This window comes from Hemicordylus capensis, chromosome 4 (assembly GCF_027244095.1).
Source record: "Hemicordylus capensis ecotype Gifberg chromosome 4, rHemCap1.1.pri, whole genome shotgun sequence".
NCBI classification, from domain to species: domain Eukaryota; kingdom Metazoa; phylum Chordata; class Lepidosauria; order Squamata; family Cordylidae; genus Hemicordylus; species Hemicordylus capensis.
Genome location: NC_069660.1, coordinates 236,437,285 through 236,465,140, shown reverse-complemented (window position 1 = coordinate 236,465,140; position 27,856 = coordinate 236,437,285). Strand labels below are relative to the sequence as shown.

The window sequence follows — 27,856 nt, the reverse complement described above, 5'->3', positions numbered from 1 at the left end:
TAACCCTATTGTACAAGGTTGTTGTGAGAACAAAATGCGAGGGACAACCTTGAGTTGCTTCAAATAGGGTGATATAAAAATGTAATCAATAAACCTTATATTTAAGTTTTATATTTTTTAAAATGGACATAAACTGTACCTCTTTTATTTTATATCCTTTTGACCCCCACAATTATATTTTCCCCTTTGCACTTGTGTGTATACAAACACACACACAAGCACAGAACAATACACAAAAGCATGCTGTAGTAAGAAAAGTGCAGTGGTTTTGATCAAAAACAAAAGCATTGTTTTAGGTCAATAAAGTGATGCAACTTGGTAGAGTGGGACATACTGCTGGGATCTGGCAGTTGAGCAAGAGACACAAACATCTTGCTTGTGCCTGAACCAGCTTGAACTAAACAGCATTCTTGAAGGACTCTAAATGACTTTTCCTGAAAAGTTAGGTATATGACCTAAGATAGGGAGCTCCTAGGTCTAATTTGAGCTATTTCTCAGAGGTGAACCTACATAACATTGGATTGGAAGAAAGCTTTGTACGAGTGTTGTATTTTCCACTGAAGACTAAAACAAAGGAAGTAAGGGAAGAATGCTTTTTGTTAGGACCTTGTACATACGTTTTAACCATGGTTACTAGATCAAGATTAAACAAGTATGTGCCTCTACCTGTATATAGCTGCAAGCATGAGCATCCAGAAGGTGGGGAGCGAGAGGGCGGCATTGCCCCCCAAGGACTGAGCCAGTCCCGATTGAATTAAATTCAATGAGGCATACTTCCAGGGAGCGGGGTATAGGAATTCTGGCTTTGCCCCCTGCCCCCCAGGAAAAGTCCTGCAGATGCCCATGGCAGCAAATCTGCTTTTTATTATCTTTACATTAAGGCTACAGTCTTATACACACTTATTTGGAAACAAGCCCAATTGAACTTAGTCTTAGTGGGACTGATTTCTGTGTGAAGATGTATAAGATTGGACTCAGACAATGTGGGAACAGATAGCAAGAATCATTCTTATGATTCTCCATAGGGTAGCAGATGCACCCTACCCAAGTTTGGGAGCCATGCATGCTCCTGTTTTGTGATTGTTTGTGAGCAAAAAGCAAGGTGAGGAGGGGGGTAAGTGATTGCGCATGAGGCCCATGCCACGTAGAAGGGCTCAGTCGTACTCATCAGCTGTTGAAGTAGGAGTAAAAACCCTTCTACCCAGTGCAAGATTGACACATGATCACATCCTCCCTCTCCAACTTTGCATTTTAGTTGCAAATGATAACAAAATAAGAGTGTGTTCAGCTTCTGAACTTGAGTAGGTAGTAGACACGTCTACTACTACCCTATTGAGGATTGTGAAAATGAGCCTAGCAACTATTCGGAGGTGATGGCAATTTGTCTGAGGTAAATAATGCAAAATCAAAGGGAACGCTAGCCACTCAATGAGATATCATGCCATATAGCACAGGTTGTCTTCTCACTACATCAGACTCTAGCTGTAAGGACTGTAATCCACAAACCATTGAAAGAAAACTACTTAAAGGAAAACAATTTCATTGTAAAGGGACAAGTACCTCAGTCCTATACAAAATGGTATATGTGATTTAATATCAATGTAACATTTCAGGAATTTTGATGTTACATCTTGTATAATTAAAACTTCTATTAGTTAATTTAATCTGTTGTATTTAATATATGGGATTTGGCAAGATAATTGAGACATTATAGGTATGGGGCACAAAATTAAACACTTCTGAATTATTTATTTATCAAATTTGTACACTGCCCCAAACTTTCATTTCAGACTCTGTGTGGTTCATAACAACATAAAACAGGTTAAAACACAGAAAATAACAGCCTTAAAACAATTTAAAGCCAGAGTCAGATTAAAAAGCTTGGGTGAAGAAGTAAGTCTTCAAGTGCTTTTTAAGTTTGCAGAGATGGGGAGGCTGGTATTTCAGTAGGGAGCACATGCCCCCAGGTCCAAGTCCTCCCCTTTTGCACACTGTTTAAACAAAAAAAGCTGCTGCATAAAGTGTGCTTTCAAGTCGGTGTTGACTCCTGGCAACCACAGAGCCCTGTGGCTGTCTTTGATAGAAAACAGAAGGGGTTTACCATTGCCATCTCCCATGCAGTATGAGATGATGCCTTTCAGCATCTTCGTTTATCACCGCTGCCTGATACAGGTGTTTCTCATAGTCTGGGGAATTTACCAGCGGGGATTCAAACCAGAAACCTCTGGCTTGCTAGTCAAGTCATTTCCCCGCTGTGCCGAGTGGTACCTAAAGAACTGTATATCAAAGATTGCACAATTAAGCTCTTTCCAAAGCATGTAAAGAGTGTCCCTGCTTCTTCCCTCTGCTGAAGTGAGAGCTATTGTGAGAATAAGGATTACAAGCTTATATTCTGTTTTCACAGTAGCAAATTTATCTTTAAAACCCAAAATATTCTTGAGGCAGATTAAATACTAACAGATACATAGCAGGGGCTATGTGTGCGTGCACATAATAAAGTCCCCCATATGCTTTCGTGGATGAGAGGAAATCCACTGTGTTAGGATTCATACATGCTTAAAAGCTGCCACAAGGAATTTGTTGGCCTTCAAGCAGCGACACAGTCTCTTGGCAGTTTGCTGTAAAATATTAATATCTCCACCCTTTGGAATTTGCCGCCTTAAAACAAAGTATTGTCAGGATAGTATCTTTTCAAAAAGGTCAGCTGTTTCACAAGCAGTTATTGCAGAGGCGGCCAAGTGAGTCCCTCCAACCGTAGGGCTACAGCTCCCATCATCTCTAGCCGCAATAAATTGCAGCGGGGGTGGTGGAGGTGGGAGTTATAGTCCAACCGCAGCAAGAGAGTCTCAGGTTGGTCACTCCTGCTGCGTTATTACATCCCCTGGCCAAAACGGCAAGAGGTAGCAAGCACGAGGCTCTTCCCTTGCCGGAGCCGACGAGCGGCTGCAAATCTTGTCCAATCAGCTCTAGGTTTGCCATTACTGTTGCGGGCCACCGGAGGAAAAGGCGCAAACGCGCAAGCGCGGCCGCCTCCTTCCCGCGAAGGCTGCGCACTCTACGCAATTAAATCGAGCCGGGCGCGCCTCTTTGGGGCGAGCAAAGAAGCCAATGTGTGCCTCGTGAAAGGACGCTGCTGCTCCGCTCTCTCCGGAAGTAAGGAGACACCTTCGACTAACGGCCCGAGGTCGCCGCGATGTTCGTGGCGCGCAGCATCGCGGCCGATCACCGCGACCTCATCCACGATGTTTCCTTTGATTTCCACGGGCGGCGCATGGCGACCTGCTCCAGCGACCAGAGTGTCAAGGTGCGGGGAGGAGGGAATGCGGGAGCCCCAGCAAAGGTCGGGCTTCTCCGGCCGCCTCTGCAGGGGGGGACCGCTGAAGGGAGTGTGCATATTCCGGGAGAGCCAACGAGACAGGCCGCCAGGCAGGCATGCAGTCTCGCTCTTTTTCGTGAGGTTAGGCGCAGCGTTTGCACGTCTGGCTGCTTGGACCCTGGCCTTGGTGGTGCGCGATTTGATCAAGGCATGCCATTGTGGTGAGCGAGCAGCCCGTCGCCCCTAAAGGGTCAGGCTTGGCTGTGTCCACGTGACTCTCTGGCCATGCTGGGAGCCACGTTTTACCTATGTGAGGAAAACGCTGGGGGGGGGGGGGCGGGGCTGGGGTCTTTACTTTACAGGAACTTTCCAAAAAAGCCAAATGGCCATGAATGACTCCTATGAACTCCATGTGTTTAGGCTGCATTTGACAGAAAGTTCCCGAAGTGAAATTGATTTAGCAAAAGAAAAAGAAGTCAAAATGTATATGATATGGCATACAGTACTTTGCTTCTTTAGTGGTCCATCCCGATCATGTACACGTTTACTATAAAGCAGGGTTTCTCAAACTTGGGTCCCCAGATGTTGTTGGACTACAGCCCTCATAATCTCCAGATGGCTGGAGATTATGAAGGTTGTGGTCCAACATCTGGGGACCCAAGTTTGAGAAGCCCTGACTGTAAAGGAAACTTCAATAATTTTAAAGTGTCTTCTTCTCAACTCTTGTGTGCATATGATTTTCTTCCTCAGGGGAGTGTGAGTGTGTGAAATAACACACAGCTGTAATATAATTAGTGCAATATCTGATTGTATTTTTCCTGATTTTTGTTTTAAGTTAGTAGCAGGGGAGTAGCTGTAATTGAGCGAAGAGGTTCAAAGAACCTGGGCCTCCCAATTCCACCCCTCCCTATTTTTTCATTATCGTCCTCACTCTTGAGGGGCTGCCAGAGAGAGGGGCAAACATGGGCCCCCTCTTCCTTTGCTATGCCCCTGGTTAGTAGCCAAGGATTAGTCAGCCAAGCATCAAGGATGTGACCTGTTCATGTAATAATTTGTAAAAGATACTACATGAATTCAAATTAATCTAAGATTATTGCCAGAGTTCTGAATAAAAAGCATGTTAGGTAAAGGTAAAGTGTGCCATCGAATCGCTGTCTACTCCTGGTGACCACAGAGCCCTGTGGTTGACTGGTAGAATACAGGAGTGGTTTACCATTTCCATCTCCCACGCAGTATGAGATGATGCCTTTCAGCATCTTCCTCTATTGCTGCTGCCTGATATAGGTGTTTCCCATAGTCTGGGAAACATACCAGCAGGATTTGAACTGACAGCCTCTGGCTTGCTAGTCAAGTCATTTTCCCGTTGCACCATTAGGTGGTTAGGCCAATCAAAAATCAAAATATTTGGAAAACTTTGTCAAATTAGGTTTATTTTTCATACTGAAGATTTGTAACAGTGTAAATATGTTTGATTACTAATTGGAAGTGTAGTCTGATTCTTTGCTCAGAAGGAAATTCTGAGTTCCATGCATCTTATTTTGAAGAAAGTATGCAAATGATTGCTGCTGAAGAAGGAAAGGAAATGGAACAGTGTGTGTGTAAAAGTTCACTTGGTATATGACTATGGCTTGTAAATATGCATACATGCAGCCAAATCCTATGCATATTTGCTTTGAAATAAGTCCCCCTGTGTTAAATGGAATTTACTCTTTGGCAAGCGTGTGTAGGATTGTAGCTTTACTGAAACAGGTATGCCTAGGACAAACTCAACTCGTCATGAATTCCCCTTGTTTTTAATAGGACAGTGTATTGGATGGATTACTACATACAACTCCTAAATTCTAATTCATTCTGCACATAACATTTTTCTCCACGTAAACAAATCTATGTGCATTATTCCATGTGGCACTGTTCATATATCTTTTTGCATTTGGTGGAAAGGCATGATTCTCCATTTTCTAGTGCATGGCTGTTCAACAGAATGGACACATCCCGTGTGACAGTATACATATACTTTTATAAACAGAAATGATAGCTGTGTAAGAAAGTAGCTGCATAAAGCTGCCCTTAGTGTTACAAATTGTTTAGAATGAGGCAAGCTCTCAAAAACCTAACAGCATAGATGCCACTGTAGTTCTAGTAAGCAAAAGCAATACCAGATCAGAATGGCGCACATAACTATTCTCTGCAGGGAAAGAAGCAAGCATAGTTCTTGTGCACAAGCTGATCCTAGCTGTGTGTTCAAATCATCTTGTGACTTTCCACAAACCCTGATCTTTGGCTTGTTTCTGAGGCTGGGAGTTTCTGAGGTTCATTTCTTACTTTTGAAGGAAAAGTTTTGACATAATTGTTGTTTCTTAATAGGTCTGGGACAAAGGTGAAAATGGAGAATGGCACTGTACTGCCAGCTGGAAGGTAAGAGTTTAGTTCTTGAAACATTTGTTCGTGTATTGAACATCCTCTGGCATAAGAAGTCACGATGAAGGGAAAGATATGTCATCATTTACACATGAATGCCTGAGTCTCTCCAGTAGTAATTTGGTGCAATTTACTGTACTTTTAAATGCTTAGACAATATCCAATTGCTGTTTCACTGTAGCAAAGTCGTGCAGGGGGAATTCCCAAATCCCTCAGCAGAATCTATGCAGGTGTTAATACCTCTGCCAAAATTTGCAACAGGATGGTCTCTCCTTCTATCCCGAACTTCTCACTTCCCACTGTTTATCTCTTCAGATTCCTGGCCTCCATAAATCTAGTCACCAGAAACTGTCCCTCAGCTGAATGCCCAGCAGCACATAGATTCTCCCCTCCCTAGCTCTCTGCTAATTGCAGCTAACTCAGCATGAGCTAACTCTCATGTCGTACTGAGCTTTAAAATAGGCAGGCACTTTCTTCTTAGTTACTGCATTACTGCCTTATTTTGTATCACCCCTTTCTCTTTAACATGTCCAGACTGCTTTCTGTTTATCATCTAAGTTTTCTCTTTAGTCCTCTTGTTTCTGTTTTCCCCTTCATTGAACTGCTCTTGCTAAAGCCACTAAGGAGCTCATCTGAGAGATCCAGTGGCTCCTACTGTATCCTTTGCAGTTTTGGTGTCCTCCTCTGCAGAGCTTTATGGTGGCTGAGGCTTAGTGGGTAATACCTCTGTCAAACTGAAGAGCAAGAACTATGCATCTCTTTGGCTCTATGGTCACCTTAAGTGGTGCAGTGGGGAAATGCTTGACTGACAAGCAGAAGGTTGCCAGTTTGAATCCCTGCTGGTACTATAGGCAGTAGGGATGTGTACAGAACCAGTTCGGAGTCCCTTCATGGGCCTCTGAACCGGTTTGAAGAACCGGTGGTCTCTAGTTTTAAGAGCGAGGGAGGGTGCACTTACCCCTCCTGCAACTTTCCTCACCGGCGTCCTTTTTTTGAAAGCCCATCAGGGTGGCAGCGTCCCTCTCTGCTGCCCCGTTGCCCCCGTTTTCTGGATATGACTGGAAGTCTCCGATGTGCAGGCGCGTTGGAAACTTCTAGTCATATCTGGAAAATGGGGGCAATGGAGCGGCAGGGAGGTACACTGCCATCCCGAAGGACTTTTAAAAAAATGGACGCTGGCAGGAGGAAATCAGCAGGAGAGGTAAGTGCACTCTCGCACGCTCTTTAAGCAGCACTGCATCACCTTCGAGCCTCCCTGCCGTAGTACTGTGCACATCCCTATCAGGCAGCAGCGATATAGGAAGATGCTGAAAGGCCATAATCTTTCACCAGAGAAAACCACAGGGCTCTGTGGACACTAGGAGTCAAAATCAACTTGACAACACACTTTACCTTGGCTCTATAACACTTGTATTTGAAATGCAAGATGCATGTCCACATGGGAAAGGACCTCCAGGATCCTGCTAGAACATTAAAAGCACATGGCCTTTGCCTCTATTCCTTCAGTTCACTCAGTAGCTAATATGCTCTGTGCAGCATTTAGAATGAAATTTCGAGCATTGGAAATAATCTAAAAAGACTTTAAAGTTTGCTGCTTAATTTGTATTGCTATGCTATTTCCCCTTCAACCAGGATAACATAAACTAATGTTTTCCTCTGTAGTGCTTAGCCTATAAATTCCAACTATTTTTAATCTTGCAGACACACAGTGGATCTGTCTGGCGTGTGACTTGGGCACATCCAGAGTTTGGGCAAGTCTTAGCTTCCTGCTCCTTTGATAGAACAGCCGCAGTGTGGGAAGAAATAGTGGGAGAATCCAATGATAAACTCCGAGGGCAGAGTCACTGGGTGAGGCTTGAAATGTGATTAATTCTTTTGATGCATTTGTTTCATACTTGGAATATGTTTATGTCATTTGCTTTAGATTTGCTGGTTTTAGTATTCTGTATGTGGGTTTTGTAAAATCATAGCACTCCAGGGATGTGATCACCACTACTCCTGGGGAATGAGCACTTTTCTTTATCGAGTCTATTCTACTCCACATAACCTATTTTTCTAAGGTTGTTTATAAAGTGGCTAAAAGGGAAAGCTACATAGCTTATAATAGCCGTGTAGCAGGTGCCTTCCTACAGAAAGGCTGATGGTACTGGTGCTTTAATTTTGTTAGATTCTATATGTATAATGCCCATCATTTAATTTGTCTTGTTTTATCCTTCAGACCATTTAATTATTTGTACTGTGAGCCCTTTAGGGACAGAAGTGTTAGCATTTAGACAAACCAGAGATGTGGGTTTTCTGGAAAAGGTTCCCATACAAATTTTCTCCATATTTGTATAAGATTTGCATTAATTTGTTCTTTCTAAAAAAAATCTGAATTGGCATGTTGTTTGACTTACTTGTACAGTAGGGGCGGGGGACCTTCAACCATATTTATTTCCCCTCACTGTAGCTCTACAGTTTCTCAAGTGGTCAAATATAAACGTTAGAAATGGAACACTTTCCATGGAAAAATAAAAGATGGGGGGGGATTTCATCCCACATCACTGAGACGAACTGTTTAAGCTGCTCGGAGCCCAGTAAATAGAGGAGAATATAAGCATATATTGGCACAATACATTCTTTTTGTTCGGTGTTGTATCTAACTACCATACCCACACCTTCTCCAAGATCCTTTACTGGATCCTTCCTCTTTGTTTTTCTAAGTGGAAATTGAAATACACCTATGGAATTTTGCGGAGGGAAAAGCTCTGTAAAAATTCTGTGCTTTCAAACCTCCATTGCTAAAGATTTTGTTGTGGGAGTTGGGCGGCGCGCACTACATTTTACTGCCCAGAGGTCCACCCAGCTGAGCTCAGATCACTTCTGCTAAGCTGAATCACTGGACTGCTGAGTTTCTAAGTTGGAACACTGGTTTGCAGGACCTAGAACAGCTGAGCTGAAATAACTATATTTGAACCTTGTGGGCCTGTTATGGGGAGATCTGCACTGGACTTCCCCAGACACGATTGGAATGAAGAGTCCTTGTATTCATCTCTGTGTGGGCCTGCTACATGCTAATCCATGTGCTTGACTATATTAGAGTCCCCTGGGCTTTAAAGCAAAATTGAGCCTCTGAGGGTGGGCCACTCCCTACATAGTTGTGGGTTAATTCCTGTCAGTGGTCCCTCTAACTTTTTTCATCTCTGTGCGGAATGAGTTTTGTTCTGAGTGGCAATATCAAGGCAGTGTGCGCGCACCTGCATTCAGAATGGGGCCTTCCTGATTCAACCTGAGTGGGATCTAAAATGAACTGAGTGGACATCCAAAAACTTGTGAGCGTGAGCATGCCTTAGAGGGGACAGTGATTCCTGTCCCTGAATGCGCAGGAAACACAATGCTGCACTTTAACTGTGTGCATGCCGGTGTCACAGCCATTGTAACTTGATGCCAAACTAGCACCTTGCTACTTTACAGTAGCAACCTTTACAGCAGAGAGCCCCTTTCTGCTCCTTTTGACATCATGCACAAAACAGTAGTTTGAGGACAGTTATCATAGCTGCTCTTTATTCTCTCTTTCTCCCCCTCTTTCCACCCACATTCTAACACCCATCAACTGCTAGAGTATTAGAGCTTTTGTTCCCTCCTCTTCCTTATCTCATTGCAGGGGTCGCCATCACTCCCTGCACAGTCATAATTATACCAAGGTTTCCAAATTCCATGTTTAATATTGTGCCTCTGCATTTAATGAATAAATGATATCTCTTGTTTTCAAAAGCCTTGCCTCTGAGTCTGTTGCTCTTCTGGGGTACTCTGTTTGCATTACTTCTGTCCATACCGTGATCTGTTTGTTGTTCACATTTGCCAGTTTGGTTTTGAATGCATTCCAAGTTGGTCCAAAAGTACAGGGGCACAAGTGTGGTAACTATATTGCATCAAAGTGTGTGTGGGTGGGTGTGTGTGTGTGTGTATTAAATAACATCTGTGTTTCCTCTTTAGGTAAAGAGGACTACGCTAGTAGACAGTAGGACATCAGTTACAGACGTAAAGTTTGCTCCCAAGCATATGGGTCTCATGTTAGCAACGTGTTCAGCAGATGGAGTTGTTAGGATATATGAAGCTCCAGATGTAATGAATCTCAGTCAGTGGTCGCTTCAGCATGAGATTTCATGTAAACTAAGCTGCAGTTGTATTTCCTGGAATCCTTCAAGGTAAGTTATTACTTCTCTTGACAAGCAAATAAATATCTGACAAAAGAGACTTAAGGGGGATTGGCTGGCTTGTATTTTCCTTGTGCAGTATTCATTTAAAACCATGCCTGTTAAAATAGAGATGTTTCTAGAAGTAGACCGAGATTGTGTACTACTTAGGGTTGGATTTGCCCTTTTTGAGGGGTTTTCCTCAGCTCTGCTGAATCGGGCACAAGGCCTATCTAGTCCAGCATCCTGTTTCACACAGTGGCCCACCAGATACCACTGGAGAACCCACAGGCAAGAGGTATGTGCATGCCCTCTCTCCTACTGTTGCTCCCCTGCAACTGATATTGAGAGGCATCGTGCCTCTGAGGCTGGAGATAGCCCACAGCCACCAGACTAGTAGCCATTGATATACCTGTCCACCATGAACCTGTCTTAAGCCCCTTTTAAAGCCATCGAAGCTGGTGGCCGTCACCATATCCCATGGCAAAGAATTCCATAGATGAATTATGTGCTGTGTGAAAAAGTACTTCTGCTTGTTGGTCCTAAATTTCCCAACCTTCAGTTTCATGGGGTGACCCCTGGTTCTAGTGTTGTGAGAGAGCGAGAAAAATTTCTCTCTGTCTACCCTCTCCACTCCTTACAGAATTTTATACACCTCAGTCATGTCTCCCATTAGCCCCAGATGCTGTAGCCTAGCTTCATCAGGAAGGTGCTCCAGGCCCCTGATCGTTTTGGTTACCCTCTTCTGCACCTTTTCCAGTTCTACAATATCCTCCTTAAGATACAGTGACCAAAGCTATACTCAGTACTCCAGATGTGGCCACACCATAGATTTGTATAGGGTATTATAATATTAGCATTTTTATTTTCAGTATCCCTTCCTAGTGATTCCTAGCATGAAATTAGCCTTTTTCACAGCTGTCATGCACTGAGATGACACTTTCAATGAGCTGTCCACCATGACACCAAGATCTCCTGGTCAGTCACTGACAGCTCAGATCCCATCAGCATATATGTGAAGTTGGGGGGTGGGGGTTGCCACAATCTGCCTCACTTTACACTTGCTTACATTGAACTGCGTTTGCCATTTTGTCGCCCATTCCCCCAGTTTGGAGAGACCTTCTTGGAGTTCCCCTCAATCTGTTGTGGATTTCACTACCCTAAATAGTTCAGTGTCATCTGCAAATTAGCCACTTGGCTGGTCACCCCAACTCCTAGATGGTTTATGAACAAGTTAAAGAGCACTGCTCCCAGTACCAATCCCTGGGGAACCTACTTACCTCCATTGTGAAAACTGATACATTTAGGAATGCATCTTCTTCCTTTAGAACTCTTGTAAATGTGCTTAATTTATTTTGTAATTACAGCTGTCGTGCTCATGCTCCTATGATAGCCGTAGGAAGTGATGATAGCAGTCCAAATATACTGGCAAAAGTTCAGATTTATGAATACAATGAAAATACCAGGTGAGCAAAAGGGGAAAAAACCCAACTTCTATAATTGCTTTTAATTCTTCATAAGGTGGCTGAGAATATTACTTATGCTGTTCATATGAATCAAAATGCTAAAAATTTAGATCTCTGAATTAAACATATTAAAATGCCTAACAGTGGGACCTTAATTTACATTGGTTTAATTTCTGTGGCCAAGATCCATGGACTGTGCAAAGTGCAAGAATTTGGATCCATTCAGACTTCTGTTTCTTTAATAGTAGTCTCCTGTGACATATGGTGGACAGTGTTTTGAAACTGAGAATCTCAAAAGCAGTTTCTAATATGGTGTGAGAGAAGAGTCTCCTTTTCTCAAAGAAAAGAAAAAATTCACATGTCTGAACAATGCGAGGAACTTGGGTTTCACCCGTAGGTTTGGGTGGGATTTTTCCTCTTTTTGAATTAAGAGAACGTAGCTTTATTATGAATGTCTGTCATTCAGAATGAATTTTATGACTTTGTTATAGTCCTTGCTTAAAAAAAAAAAGATAAAAAACAAACCAACAAGACTTGTAGCTATAATTAGGGATGTGCACGAACTAGTTTAGCACCTCCTTTGGGAAGTGCCGAAACACCTTGGGCACCCACAGCTAAACCAGTTTGATGGGGCAGGGAACAGTTCCCTTAAAAAGTAGGTCCATACCTGCTCCGTTGCCACCGCACTGCTTTTCCAGGGACAGCGCTTGCTCTCCCGAAGGCTGCGCGCAGCTGCAGCGCTGTTCCCTGCAGCCTGTGCACAGCACCATGCTAACCATGCAAATAGCCGCTGTGCATGCTGGCGCTGCGCACAGGCTGCAGGGAACAGCACTGCAGCTGCACATGGCCTTTTGTAGAGCGAGCAGCATGCCCAGAAAAGCGGCAGGGCAGCAGCAGAGCAGGTAAGAACCTGCTTTTAAAGGGAACTGCTCCCTGCCTGCGCCAGCCCAAGCTTTTCATGAACGTCCCTAGCTACAGTCAGTGAGCAGGATCCATCTAGACTAAGTCTCGTTGACGGGATTTGTCTCATTTATTTCAATGGTGCTTAGTCATGACTAATTTAGTCTGTATCCAGCCCAATATCATTTTTAGGGTGACCTTTATACCTTAAGTGGCGCAGTGGGAAAATGCTTGACTAACAAGCAGAAGGTTGCCGGTTCGAATCCCCGATGGTATGTGGAAACACTTATATCGGGCAGCAGTAATATAGGAAGATGCTGAAAGACATAATCTCATACTGCGTTGGAGGGGGCAATGGTAAACCCCTCCTGTATTCTACCAAAGAAAACCACAGGGCTCTGTGGGCGCCAGGAGTCGAAATCCACTTGACAGCACACTTTACCTTTCTTTAGGTGTCTGGAACTCAGCTTACGAAAATCTTTATTCTCTCATACAGCATTTCAACATATTCATTTTCATACATCCTCGTTTGTGTTCATACATACTGGCCCTATAGGATTGCTTTGTAACGTGGTACTAATCACATGTCAAATTCCATATCACGGATATACGGTGATAATTTCTAGAGTAAATGTGCTCGCTTAGAGAGCATCTCGTTTCAAATATTCACTTACGTGAGATTTCAGCCATAATGCTTCTTACAGAGCGTTAACCTATGTTTGTGTATTCATTAGTTAATAGCCTGTCTGTTGTTCCTCAGGAAGTATGCAAAAGCAGAAACACTTATGACAGTCACCGATCCTGTGCATGATATTGCATTTGCTCCGAACCTGGGAAGATCTTTCCATATATTAGCTGTGGCAACCAAAGATGTACGAATTTTCACACTAAAGCCCCTAAGGTGTGTTTTTAAGCAGATTTTGTTGATTTGAAGCAGATTTGTATGTCTTTTCTCTCAAGCGTGAAATGAATTGTCCTTGGGCTTAAACTTCTAAGTTATTCAGTATGTAGTACACTTAATATTTTAAATCGGTTAAATGGGAAGACTAAATTCTATTCAGTGTTTTGTGCTCTGGCATTTGGATCTCTGTTAATAGTAACGCTAAATAATTTGTACTTCTGAAATGAATGTAATTTCAGCAGACTGAACTACTATGTTTAATACAGAATTTTTACTTTCAGTAGAAAAGAACTGACTGCTTCATCAGGGCTGACAAAATTTGAGGTTCAGTTAGTAGCTCAGTTTGATAACCACAATTCCCAGGTCTGGCGTGTAAGCTGGAACATCACGGGCACAGTGCTTGCATCTTCAGGAGATGATGGATGTGTAAGGCTTTGGAAAGGTAAGAGTTCCCTAATTCCCCCCCCAAAGCCTTCAGTTTTCTGTATGTTATTTAAATGCTGCATTATTGACTAGGGTTCAATCCATAGCATACATACTAGGGAGGAAGTCTTATTTAACTCTGTGGGTCTTAATTCTGAGTAAACCTCATAGGACTGCACTGCAGGTTCTTTTGACAGAACTACTTCTATATAGTATTCACTGTCTGTGTTGCTCTTAATGTTTAGATTGAGGGCCTGCTACAGCTAAGAAAAATGGTTCTGAATAAAGTAGAGGCGCAATCTAAACTTAATATTTTTATCACTGAATAAATGTGAGATCATGTAAACAAAAGTCCAAATAACTATATGAGGTTATTTCATGTGGCTTATTGTGCCAATTGGAAGTGGGGGGAAATCTGATTTGACAAGCAATACAGATTAGGGATGGGTCCGGACCTGGCCGGTTCGGTTCGGGTGGAGGGGGTAGCTTTAAGGGCGGGAAGGGTTTACTTACCCCTCCTGCCGCTTTCCCCCCTCCAGAGCTTGTATTTATTGTAGTAATTGGGGCGGCAGGATACCTCCCTGCCGCCCCTTGTCCCTCTGCAATGCAGCCTCCAGGATGGGGTGGGCGCGCACATGGCTCTGCGAAGGGACGATCCTGTTGCCGAGGGACTCACGTTTTAAAAGGTAACTGCTGATGCCAATGGTAAACCCGAACGAGAAGCCGGCAGAGCACCGAGCCGGCCTCCGGCGCCTCTCCGCCCGGCGGCTCCCCCGTCCTGCGCTGCCGCCGGCAGCCACTGAAAGGAGCTCCGCCAGGGAGGACACGCCAACGCGCCCAGCCCACCCTCACTTCCAGCTCCCAGGCGACTTCCCCCCACATACAGCGTGGCCCGATGGGAGGAGGAGAAGGAAGGCAGCCACGCTGTATGTGGGGGGAAGTCGCCTGGGAGCCGGAAGTGAGGGTGGGCTGGGCGCATTGGCGTGTCCTCCCTGGCGGAGCTCCTTTCAGTGGCTGCCGGCGGCAGCGCAGGACGGGGGAGCCGCCGGGCGGAGAGGCGCCGGAGGCCGGCTCGGTGCTGTGCCGGCTTCTCGTTCGGGTTTACCATTGGCATCAGCAGTTACCTTTTAAAACGTGAGTCCCTCGGCAACAGGATCGTCCCTTCGCAGAGCCACGTGCGCACCCACCCCGTCCTGGAGGCTGCATTGCAGAGGGACAAGGGGCGGCAGGGAGGTATCCTGCTGCCCCAATTACTACAATAAATATGAGCTCTGGAGGGGGGAAAGCGGCAGGAGGGGTAAGTAAACCCTCCCCGCCCTTAAAGGAACCCACCCCACAGTGCCGGACCACAGCTCTGCGGTTCCGTGCACACGCCTAATACAGATACACTGGCTTGGCTCACATGCAGCTTGCAAGATTTCTCATGCTTTGAGGAAGAGTTTCCCTTTCACCAGTGTTGGGAAGTCAACCTCAAATATTTTGGGGGTTGGCTTGGTCTCCTCATGAGAAAAAAAGAGAACCCATCTTCATAATTGTTACCCCACATTGAGCCAGTTCAGATAATACCATATTGGCTCACATAATTAGGAAGGAGTCGTGCTGAGGGCACACCTGTTGTTGTGTCTGCTGCAGACACCCTGATGGCTTCTTGGCATGTCCCTTTATTGCATTGGGGATTGCCTGGGGGTGGGGGGGGCTGCCGGATTAACAGCCCTCCCCACACACAATAAAAAAACCTGCTGAAAAGGAGTTGGGATGTCTGTAGAAGACATTGCCACAGGCATGTTCTTGGTGCATCACCTTCCTGATGGGAAGTGTGAGCCAGTGAGGTATCCTCCAAACCAGCCCACTGTTGTATGGAACTTGGAGTAGCTTTTGAAGACAGCAGCTGCATCTTCTCCTAGTCAGAAAATGAGGAAAACAGCAGGAAATGCTGTTACATCACATGAACTGTAGTTTAAAAACAGCTGAAATTCCTAAGATGACAAGATTGGTATATGCAACAGCTATGGATTTAACTTTCCCTCTCTGAAAGCATAAGGCAAACATCAGTAGACAATTTTGGAATAGTTACCTATGCTGCAACATTTTGCTGCAAATTTCCTTTGTACAGACCAGGGTTAAGTTCACCCTGTCCCAGTGTCTGAGCAATTTTATTTTTGAGTGAAGATGCGTGTAAAAAATACTGCCATTGGGATTTGTGATCTCTCTCTCTCTCTCTCTCTCTCTCTCTCTCTCTCTCTCTCTCCCCCTCCCCCCTAGCTAATTATATGGACAACTGGAAGTGCACTGGAATTCTGAAAGGTAATGGGAGTCCAGTCAATGCAAGTTCTACTCAGCAGGGAGTTTTTAATACTCCTTTAGGAACAGCCAATACAAGCCTCCAGAACTCAGTAAATGGGACATCAGCCGGCAGGTAAGCTTCTTTGTATGCATATGCTGTAATTATGAAAACAAATTTTTGGTAAACTTTAAGCAGTCCTGGAGTTCATTTATGCTTAGTAATAAATATTGCCTCAATAGTTTACAAGTTGTTTAATTGCTCTAGTCCTACCAGTGTTGTTTTGAAGCACATAATGTACAAACCTTATCCAGAATAATTTTCTTTCAGTTGTTCATATGCTTAAATTCTGAAACTCCTGAGCATTTTAAATAACGTGTGTGTGTATACTGTAATACAGACTCTTTGGTACATGGTGTGACTCTTTCAAGTAAAGGGGCCTACCTTGCTGCGAACTTCATTTTTTATCCCAATCAACAGCCTCTTTATCTTGAAAGAAAACACCCTTATATGAGTACTGTTTGGACAGATAAGTGTGGGCACTTTTCTACAATAAAATCTAACAAAATCCAGTATAAATATTATGCTATAGAGGTTTAATAAAAATAGACTCCATGGAAGAGAAAAATGAATTTACATTGAAAAAGACTTGCATATAAAGAATAACTTGCCATTACAAAAGAGGTTTGCATTTAAAGTAATGCATAAACGAAAACAGAATTTTTTTGAAATTAAACAGTCAACCAAGGCTTGAAAAATTCTCTCTTGCCACCTCTCCCCCTCTTGGCCCCCCAAGGCTAGCTCTGGTATGTATAAAAACATGACTCTTGAAGCATCCTGGCTTATCAGGAACATTACTAGTCTTTTAGAAAGACTGGCTCTAGCTTGCTTTTCTAAAAGAAATATAAAGTCTTTAGACAGCACAGCCCTAGGGCTGGCTGTTGTAAAATGTGATCAGCTCATGAGCTAAATTTCCTTCTGTCTGTTTGCCCTGGAGAACTTCATTTTTTTTTTAATGGAAAGCTACCACTCCAACAACCCCTCCTAATTTAAAACAATCATTTAGTTTATATTATTCAGTCCTTTAAAATGCGCATTCTTTCTTCTAGTAAAAAGTCAGACTGGTTCCTTATCAGTAGCCTTGGTACTTGAATAGAAAAACTGGTGCACAGTTCAGACACAAAGGAGATGCTTTCCAGCTTCCAAGTAGCTATGGGACAAGAAATGGCTCTTCTCATGTAAAAGCATGGAGGCCAGTTTAGTCCAGATTTGCGTTTATCCATGACGCTTATACACTAATCATCCTACTGTCTTCCAACTGAAGTCTCTTGACTTTACACTCGTGTTCTCTACGACTTCTGGTGAGATTCCAGAGGGTGGCACCTGCTAAAGGGAGGTGAAACCTGGCAGCTGGCTCAGGGTGTCAGCTCTACTCTTGTGGGGATGCTTTCTGTTATTGGGTCTTTGCACTGTAGGACTCCTTGTTGTAGCATACTTCTCTATAGTGGCTACAGGGCAAAGCCAAAGAAGAATGTGGTGGAAACACTGTGGCCAGGCTGATCAATGTGTGTGGCAGCAACTTTGGGGGGGGGGGTGTGTGTTTACTTTCTATTTGGACTGTGTCTAACAACTGTGGCCTGATGCCCCCCAAACATAAAGGGCTTAGTTGTACAACAAGAGCTCTGAGGCTCCCTACCCTATATCTCTGCTCATTTAGAACATGTTTTAACTGGGTGTATTGGTAGTCTTGAAACTCCTGTAATTCAATAGGATCCTGTATTAATGTTTTTATTATTGCAAAGTTATATATTCAGATGGATTTATGGATTTTAGGGCACAACTTTGAAACAAGTAGTAGTGAGACTTTAACAATTGTGTACATACCAGCTGTAGAAAACTCTGTTACATGCAGTATTTTACACTGACATCAGTTTGGAAGTAGACCGGAAACAGGCTTAATATCCTGCAGATTCTGTTGAAGTAGAAATGCAAGTGCAGACTTCCAGAAGCAAGTTGAATATGAGAGATTTTTTAAAAAACTGTTTTTAGGGCCTAACATTTTGTACACTTGTTTAAACCTAGTAACATTACTAACATTTTTGAAAATCAAGTTCATCAGCATTTTAAGTAAACTTGAAGTGATTGAACAGATTAAAACTTAATAAACCACCAAATACTGCTCTACAGTGTTCGTATTGTGCCTATAACCATGTGTGTCTAAAATTGTGATGCATTTTCCCTTCTCCATTTGTATTATGTCCTTTTTAACAGAAAGCACAGCTGATACCAAGCTAACTGGAGTAACTTTGCTGTTTTGCTGCTTGTTGCATGCACACAGGAATGGAAAGCGAACTCCTTTCCCCCCTCCCCAACGCCGTTTGACCTCTTCCCAAGATACCAACAGTCTGCCTACTACTAAACACAGATCAAAAGGCTCCCTTAAACGCAGTATACACATTCTGCTAGCCAGCACAGTATGACCTTGTTGGAATATGTGAAAAATATAAAAAGAAAAACTCTCTAGTGGAGACATCTTCCCCCCACCCTCTGCCGAACTATTATGTGGGCGGAGAGGGAAGTTCACCAAAGTAAAAAAAAAAAAAAAAAAAATTACTGACCTTCTGTTCTGAGACATGCGATGGAAAATTTGAGTGTGAATCCATTGAAATCTATTGATTTACATTTAAATTGTTTAAAATATTTGACTTTGTTCTGCATTTTGAAGTTGTCACATTCTTTACCATTACAGTTCTGTAATGGATTTGTAATATAGGAACGTAACTAGTCTTAACACTGTGACTTGACATCTGTACAGTTGCTATTGCTTTACAATTGAACGTGATCTCAAAGTTTAAAATGAACATTAATGCCATACTTTAGTTGTCTTTTAGTGAGAATAATCTTACCTGATAGTTGCATGTTCCTGTGGCATGATTCCATGGAGTAAGTAGTAAGACTTCCTCTGGTAACAATATTGTGATGGAGAGCCATATCCAAATGAATGTTTGTCAGTTAGTATTGACAAGCTGCTCTGGGAATTATTGGCTGCTGTGCCCAGGCTGTTTCATGTATTGTATAGTGAGTGTGTGCGCACACTTGTTTCTCTGCAGTTGAGCTGTTGCCTTGCACCTAACTGCATCAGTGTCCTTTTGCAATCACTCATCTGGACATGGCAAGAAAACACCTTGTTTTAAGTTGTGGCATGTAAATGTAGCTCTAAATACGTCATGTCTCAAAATTTTACTAACCTTGCTGTTTATGTTCTGTAATTATTTCTGAATTTCCAAAGATTGTTAAGGTTACAAAAGGGTGTCTTTAATATTATGGGTAAGTCATTAAAAAAGCGATATAGCATCATTCTTTAAACCTTTAATTCACCAGAAGTCTTTGGTTTTGAGGTCTTGTTCAGATATGAACATGGATTGTGATTCAGTGAAAAAGTCAATTAAAAAAAAAAAAGCTTGTAAAAACAGTGACCTTCATCCAAAGTAGAAGTCTACACACAGGGAATGCTTCCATGCACATACTGAGGGAGGGATGGCTTTTTGTGTGCGCACCCCACCCCTGCTTTGTCTGTAGCTGCCTGTGCCTCTCAAAAAATGGTCTCTTCAGGTCCTGCAGCACTCAGGAACATAACTTCAGGAGGCACGGCAGCAGCAGAGAAAATTGGGAATTGTCCGCCACCTTTCCCTCAGTCTCTGCGCTGATGCACTTTCTATGCACAACTTTTAGTTTGAATGAAGGCCAGTCCTGATTTTTTAAAAACAGCTGTTTTGTAAATTTGTGCAAATTAACTTAAATTGAATGGAAACCTTTGTACCTCCATAATCGATGTGTGTTTGTTTCTCTGCAAAATTTGATAGAAGCATATTATACAGGAGTGAGCAAAGATTATGATAATTAGGAAATCAGTTAATTTACACATCATGTATTCCTTTGTAAAATGTACATAAGGTATATTTGACAGTCTCCTAGGACTGCATTCCCAATGAACAGTTTTTAGACTCACAATTGATCTTGCTTTGAATCTGGAACTCTGAGATTTTATTTAAAATCTTATTGAGATTTTATTTTTGTAATACGGGTTTACTGATGCTTGCCCCCTTTTCCCAAGCATGTCTCCACCCCCCACCGCTTGGCAACCTTTTGGTTCTTGTATTTACTACTTTTTCTTGTTTTGGTGTTCCTGTCTTAATTGTTTTCAGGTATTTCTTTCCCCCTCTGGATTCTCCACGAGCTGGATCAAGATGGTCCAGTTATGCCCAGCTCCTACCACCTGCTCCTTTGATAGAGCATTCTTGCGATGTTGACACTGCCAGTCTCCAGTATCCTCACCCTCGTAGACAATATCTCTCTCGGCCTCTTAACCTCTTGCGTGAACATGAAGGGGTTTAATACACATTTTAAAGTGTGTAAAGGCTTGATTTGGCTGTCTGTAAATTGCTTCCACCTATAACTGGTACTTTTTCTTTTCTTTTTTTCTTTTTCTTTTTTTTTTCTTTTTGCGTTTTTATTCACCATTCAAAGATTCTTATTTTTTTTAAGGTTAAGTTTTACAAAACCAAGCACTGTATTTTGAATCCAATAAGGTGTTACTTTTGCATCAAATAAATACTAGCTCTACCATTCAGTTCCCTTGAAATATAATAAAACAAATATGTAGTCTTTACTGTAATACACAGCAGATGATTTCAAATGTATGTAACCTATGATTCGTTTATACTCTTTTTTTACTTGCTCTTAATTACATCCTATGTCATTGGAAATGCCTTCTGAAAGAGAATAGGACTTATAACTTAGATTCTTTAACAAGAACATCAAATTGCTAGATTTCTAACTGGCTAAGTTTTTGCAACTTTTCCAACCTTGCGTAACAGTCGTGAAATGGAATGCTAAAATAAAACAATTCCAAAGCAGTCTGCATCAAAATAGAAGCAGTACAATTTAGCTGCTACTTATATTTTTTCAGCTTCTGGCATAAATTATTTATACTACACAGTTTTAGGAAATAGGTTAATAAAACACTTGAAAAGATATACACAATGTTCCTTTTCTTATAATTGGATTTATTTACAAAGGTATTTAAAGAATAAGGGGGTAGGGGGGACACTAAGTTTTCATATCATACTTCTGACCATAGGCTGGCTGTTTTGACCCTACACATTACTCAGTTCTCCTTTACTCCTATTGAGCTAGTTACCTGCTACCAATGGCCTATGCTAGCAGGAAATAACACCACCCACAGGTTCTGAGCAACTGGGAGGAAAGAAATACATTGGGGGTAGTGGTTGTCTAGGCTTGACTTAAGTGTGCTGTATGTTAATTTAAAAAGCGATGGTACCAGTGCAGTTAGTGAGAAGAGATGCTGAGACACAAATGCTCTGCTAGCCTCCCAGGCTTTTATCACTTCTATAGAGTAGGAAAGAGAAGGGCTACTTTCACTACACCAAAAACCAACTCCCCCTGTCATCCCTGTATCAATTGGTAAGAAAGGCATTCTTGAAGCAACACAAAGGGCTACCTCTTTGGATGGGCATTCTGAGACAGCTGCTGGCTGGAGCGCAGAAGTTGAGCAAAAGACAAGGAACCTTCTGTTGCTCTAGTAGTTTAATCAGTTCTAACTTAGGGCAAATATTAGTTGAACCTCTTTTTCTCTCTATGAGTACTGTGAGTTGAATGAGGTCACTATAAATCACATAGTTTTTGTTTTAGTATTTAAAAAATATACAGCAGTACATTTGAAGTCTTTCCTCTACTCCAAGGCTATTTGAGTGTTTTAGTAGCAATATTTCCAACAAGAAAAAAAGTCTGAAATAGAATCTATATTATTAATTTTCCAAGATGGGCCATGCGTGGAGACATGGTAGAAAGGAGGCGATTGGCTGACAGAGTTTGCAAGCAGAAGCACCAGATTAGGCAATGGGGATTCCATATGCAGATAGGGAGGAGGGACCTGTGGCACTATTGAATGGGCAGTGGGGATTCCCTATGCAGATAAGGAAAAGGAGCCTGTGATGGTTAAGGTCAGTTGGAATGCAACTATTACTGGTTGAAAGATGTTCTTGATTGTAGAGGTGAGGAATCTATATGTATAAAAGGATAGCAGGCAGGGGTCTGCAAAAAGACGGGTCTTGAGGAAGGAAAGAGCCCACTCTTCAGGAGAAGGAGGATGCCGTTGTGTGAATTAAATGAGGAAACAAGATGAACAAAATCTGTTAACTCCGGAAGGTAGGGAGAGAGAGAAAAAACATGAAGGGAGGAGGAAGAAAGAGAGGAGAGAGAAACAGAAGGGAGGGAGAAGAGACAGAAGTAAGGACAAGGGACAGGTCTGAGCCTGGCAGCAGCCTGAGGGGAATAAGCAGCCATGGCAGCACTAGCAGCAAGGAAGGGCCCAATCAACCACTGCTGCTGTTTGGGGCTACTGAGGCCATTGTCAGAGGGAGGCAGGCAGGCAAGGGATGGGCCTGGGCCTGTCAGCGACCTGAGGGGAACGAGCGGCCATGGTGGTGGAAGCCCGGTCAACCACCACTGCTGCTCTTGGAGGGAGGAGCAGGAGCGGGGCTTGGGTGAGGAGGTCTCTGGGGATAGGGGGCTTCTGTTTGGGCAATAGGCAGCGGCAATGCCGCAGCCATGACCAAGAAGGGTGAAGGGGATGGAAGAGGAGGAGCAGGAGTGCAGCTCAGGTGAAGGTGGGGAGATCTCTGAGGTAAGGGGAGCAATCAAGTACTAACGTGCAGATGCTCTAGTGTGTGCGAGAGTTCCAGTATTGAAGCGGAGAGAAATAATGGTGGCAGCCAGGATGCAGAGGTGGAGGGCTGGCAGGCGAAGCCCCGGCGGCCAGGAAGAGGCGGTGGCAGGGAGATGGGCAGACGGCGGGCAAAGCCCTATCAGTCGGGAGGAGGAGGAGGTGGAAGGTGGTGGCGGGATGGCCTGCCCAATGGGGAGAGCTGCCGGGGGAGGGAGTGAGCGAGCTGCAGGGGGAGAGTGCAAGCGGGAGAGTGGGCGGGCAGGCGGGCTGCGGGGGAGAGCGGGCGGGCAGGTGGGCAGGTGGGCTGCGGATAGAGCGGGCGAGCATGCTGCGGGGGGAGAGCGAGTGAGCGCGCTGCGGGGGGAGAGCGAGCAAGCATGCTGCGGGGGGGGGGTGCCACAGGCACAGTGCACAACTGCACAGATGCTCTGTGCTGGGTCAGCTAGTGTTACATTATTGTACAAAGATGAGATTGATTCTTAAAATGTGGGGGATGCTACTTAAGCACTCTGTCCATCAAAGAGAAATTGACCTCAAACACCTGTATTAAGCAAGCCCAAGCAGTTAATATGACAAATAAAGCCATTTATTTTTTTTTCAACTTGAACAGCAGGCATCCCTCTTCCCCACAATGCAATATCATGAGTTGCTTCTTACAATCCTCTCAGTTTCAAAGTGGTTTACTTTGTACTTTGATGGAGTTCATCTTCAGGAAGCACAACACCAAAGTCCCTTTTGACATATAGCAAGCATCAATTGCCTCACTCTGGACATTGGAGTGCTTCATACATAATATATGAAAAGTAGCCCTTCTTGATACTGATCCTGGGTTTTCAGCATATCTGGCTAACTGGATCCTATGCTTTTGTCAGAACTTTGGTAGGTATACCAATGTGATTGCCCAGTTTTATGTATCTCTGTGTGTCCCCCTATCGACATCACAAAGGACTGATTTGAGCCAAATTTGGAACAATTGTAGGGACACCTCAACAGCATAGTTTGTGATGCCGTCATCCACTCCAATTAAAGATGGCAGACGTGAACATTTGAATCAGACTTAGTACAGTTGTAGGGACAACACAACAGTATAGTTTGTGATGATGTCATTCAAACCAATTCAGGATGGTAGATGTGCAACTATTTGAGGCAGAAATGGGCTGACTTATGAAGATGGTAATTATCAATTAAGATTATAGCAAAAGGGAAGTTGGCAGATTAGTTCTCAACAGAACTTATTGTTAAAGCTTTCTTTAAAGCTGTCGGGGAGGAACATCTCAAGCCTCTTGTGGTAAGGAGTTCCAGAACTTGGGGGTTGCCATAGAAAAGGCTCTCCTGCATGCATGCCAATTGAACTTCAGTGATGCCACACAGAGCGGTAGGGCTGGTCCTCCAATGAGACCTGGTGAGGCTGTCATCTCAGACAGCAGATTGGAGGAGACAGCAGATACACTCTGTAGCTACCTCTGCCTCATTGTGCCTTGTTCTGCTACTTGGGCTCATCCTGGCCATGCTGCTAACTTCCTGACTATCCCTGCCTTTATAAGAAGGAGCAACAGGGAGTATAGACTCATATTTCCTGCTGTCCTTTCCCCCATCTCTTGCCTTTTCAAAAGGTAAGGAAAGTGGGCAAATTAGCAGCAATGGGGAGTAAGGCAGGAGCCTAAGTGGCAGCGGTGGCTGCTGCCCCACCAGGCATTCTTCTTAGTCTATAGAATTTGTGGCAACATGCTTGGATGGCTTTAAAAGGAAGTTAGACAAATTCATGGAAGACAAATCTATTGATGGCTGTTAGGCTTGATGCTTCAAGGTTCAGGGGCAGTATGCCTCTGAATACCAGTTGCAAGGGAATAACTTCAGGAGAAGGAGCACGCCTTCATCTTCTGCTTTGGGCTTCCCCGAAGTATCTAGTTGGCCATTGTGGATAACAGGTTGCTGAACTAGATGGACCTGATCCAGAAGGACTATGAGGTTTTCACAGAATATGTTGGGGAGAGAAGGGAAAAGTCAGGTTAGAGGTTGCATGGAGAAGGGAAACAGTTTTCCTCATCCAGCTATTGGAAGGAGTGTGTGGCAGCAGCTCATCCACCACCTCTGGTGATAGTTTGGCTTCAGCTAGACATGCGGAACTGAACCTGTACCAAAGAACTTCAGGAGAGGTTTAAAAGACCCATCTTTTTTAGCCTGGCTTTTAATGATATCTAGTTGGAATTTTAATATGATTCTAATGTTTTTTAATTGTTTTATTATGTGTTTTTAAGCCTGCTTTACAGTAGGCTTATGAGATCACCCGGCATTCTGTGTGTGTCTGTCCATGTATCTCCTCCCCACCATCAACTTCGCAACGCCTGGACCAATATGAACCAAATCGGGTACAGTTGTAGGGACACACAGGGACACCTCAATAACGTAGTTTGTGATAATGTCATCCACCTCAAACCAAGATGGCGGATGCGTAAACTGTGAGGTGCAAGTGGGCTAACTTGTGAACCAATTAATTGATTTGAACTAAAGTTGCTACAGCTGTAGAAACACATAGGGACACCTCAATGGCATAGTTTGTGGTGATGTCATCGAAACCGATTCAAGATGGCGGATGGATACATTTTTGAGGCGCAAGTGGGCTAACTTGTGAACCGCTTAACCAATTTGAACCAAATTTTCTACAGCTGTAGCGACACAGAGGGACACCTCAACGGCAAAGATTGTAATTATGTCATTCACCCCAATTCAAGATGATGGACATGTAAACTTTTGAGGCGCAAGTGCACTAACTTGTGGAGTCTAGCCTATTTGAAACAAATTTGCTAAAGCATAATGGACACATAGGGATACCCCAATGGTGTAGTTTGTGATGATGTCACCCACCACGATCCAAGATGGCGGATGCATAAACCTTTGAGGCACAAGAGATCTAACTTGTGGACCTCGATTTGCACCAAATTTAGTCCAGTTGTAGACAGTGAAAGGAAAGTAGGCTGATTAGTTCTTACTAGAACAACTTTTTCTTGTAATGTAAACCGCTCTGAGTCACTTTGGGAAGGGCAGTATATAAATTGAATATAGGCTCTAGTTGTTAAATTCAATGAAGCTGTGGCCTAGTTTATTCTATGTTTGGTATGATATCCACCTCTCTTTCCACTTTGCAAATTACTTGGCAAATACCAACTTACCATTTTTGAAATATTAACGAATATTCCAAACTGACGCAAAAATATTCAATTACCTGTTTATACTACCAAAGTAAGTTCATACTAAAAATGTTTTGATTAAGTGCCATCAAGTTGGTGTCAGCTCTTAGGTTATCTCTACAGGATGATCTGTCTTCAACTTGGCCTTTAAGGTCTCTCACTGTTGCATTCACTGATGTTGTAACTGAATCCACCCACCTTGCTGCTGGTTGTCCTCTTCTCTTTCCTTCAACTTTTCCCAGCATTATGGACTTCTCAAGGGAGCTGGGTCTTCACATAATATGTCCAAAGTATGATAGTTTGAGCCTGGTCATTTGTGCGAGTAAAAATTCTAGATTGATTTTTTTCAATGATCAACGTGATTGTTTTCCTGGCTGACCATGGTAGTCTCCAGCGTGAAGCTATAATTGACCCCTCTCCCCTAGCTATGCCCCTGGACTATCCTCAAAAGTCTTTTCCAGCACCAAAGTTCAAAAACATCAATACTTTTTCTATCTTGCTTCTTCAAATATGTATCTCAAAATGTACTATGCATTAATTGTCATGCTTATTATTAATTAGTGTTTATTTCCATTAAAAGAGCCTTGTACATTTAGAATGGCAAAAAGGCATGAGTCTCTCAAACTTGCAACTTAAGTTTTGAAATTGTGCAAGTCATAGAAACTATAATTCTTGGGAATATTGTAATTTTAAAAAGCAACATGAACTGTCTCTTAAGAATGGCCTCCTGCTTATTGCATTTGATGCAGTGGACTGTAGTCGACGGTCATTTATGCTGAAAGAAAACTATTCGTCTTTAAGGTGCTCCAAAACTGATGTTTTTGCTGCTGCTTAGTATTTAATTAAAGAAGAAGAAGAAGACTTTATTGCAGTCATAGATCAAAAACATCTCAACAATACAAAGATATTGAACTAATTTTACAAATTACATAGCAAAACCTAGCCATTTTGGTATTAACCTCAACAGTATTTAATTAAACCCAGCATAAAGGAATGAATGAATGGGGGAGGGGGAGCACAAGAGTCTCATTAAATAATCCTTTAAAAACTGAACTTTTATGTTGTAAAAATAAATGCTCCAGTACACATTTTTACTTGTAACTTCCCTAAATCTATCCTGCAATCCTCCTCAAAGTCACCATGACCCACTGGTTGAGAATCATTGGAGTAAATGCTACCACCAGACTGGATCAGCTGAATGATTTTCATTCATTCCGGTTTTCCTTACAACAAATAGAGCTATTTATAACTGCAGCATATTATAACACTCCAGTACACAATTCATTGTATAGACAACTATTTGCTTTAAACAATGATGTAGTTTCCTGCACACATTCACAATGGGGACAGCTTAACTCAACTGAACTAAGGAGGTAATGTAAAGCACACTGTGTTCTAATCGTCCATTGTCTGAAATGTGCAGATTGGATAAAAGTCTTCTGTACACTACTCAAGTGTAAATAACTTTTGTGAAGCACTATAGTGCTTCTAGGGTAATATACTTTTTCCCACTGGACTTGCCACAGGGCCGACCCCGCAAAAAAAGATCAAGAGTGCAGCAAGCTAGGACATCAAAGCTGGGGTGAAGACTAGTGGACATCTCCTTCCTCTCATCCATTAACTACCAGGAGTTCTATTTCATATCTTATTGTAGCTTACACTCTCTTGATCAATAAACACAACTGTTTATACAGATATTTTTAAACAATGCAAGCTAACGCGCGTTTACTGGAGAATAAGGCAGCAACCTGCGCACACCTACTTGCAAGTAATAAGCCTCACTGAAAGTGGTATTTACATCTGAATAAACACGACTTATTGAGGTCGAGTTATACTAGTGGCCCGGAACAAGTCACTATTTCCCCGCCTCACTCTACTATGTGAAGAAAACACGGGATAAGTCTGTGCACGTCGCCTTGGATTCCTGAAAGAAAAGGCGGGATAAAGATTTGTACAAAAGGGACGTATCAGTTCCCCGGGATCCTCGCGCAAGTCAAGGAACTACTCGACTCAGTTCGAGGACGATTTGAAAGTGGTCAC

General features: G+C 43.0%; 1 protein-coding gene across 5 annotated transcripts; it reads left to right on the top strand.

The window, feature by feature from the left end:
- Positions 1-2,868: 2,868 nt before the first annotated feature.
- SEH1L (SEH1 like nucleoporin) lies at positions 2,869-20,547 on the top strand. Of its 5 annotated transcripts, none has more exons than XM_053244725.1 (9): positions 2,869-3,304; positions 5,681-5,731; positions 7,436-7,582; positions 9,710-9,921; positions 11,277-11,375; positions 13,036-13,176; positions 13,443-13,618; positions 15,862-16,015; positions 20,086-20,547. In XM_053244725.1, the coding sequence occupies exons 1-9, from the start codon at positions 3,194-3,196 to the stop codon at positions 20,273-20,275; spliced, it is 1,281 nt and encodes a 426-aa protein (XP_053100700.1). In that variant the 5' UTR covers positions 2,869-3,193; the 3' UTR covers positions 20,276-20,547. The 5 variants fall into 5 exon arrangements, with proteins under 5 accessions (XP_053100700.1, XP_053100703.1, XP_053100701.1 ...); XM_053244728.1 differs by lacking the exon at positions 20,086-20,547 and adding an exon at positions 18,219-19,246 and having other exon boundaries at positions 2,870-3,304; XM_053244726.1 differs by having other exon boundaries at positions 2,875-3,304; positions 13,458-13,618.
- The last annotated feature ends 7,309 nt before the right edge of the window (positions 20,548-27,856 follow it).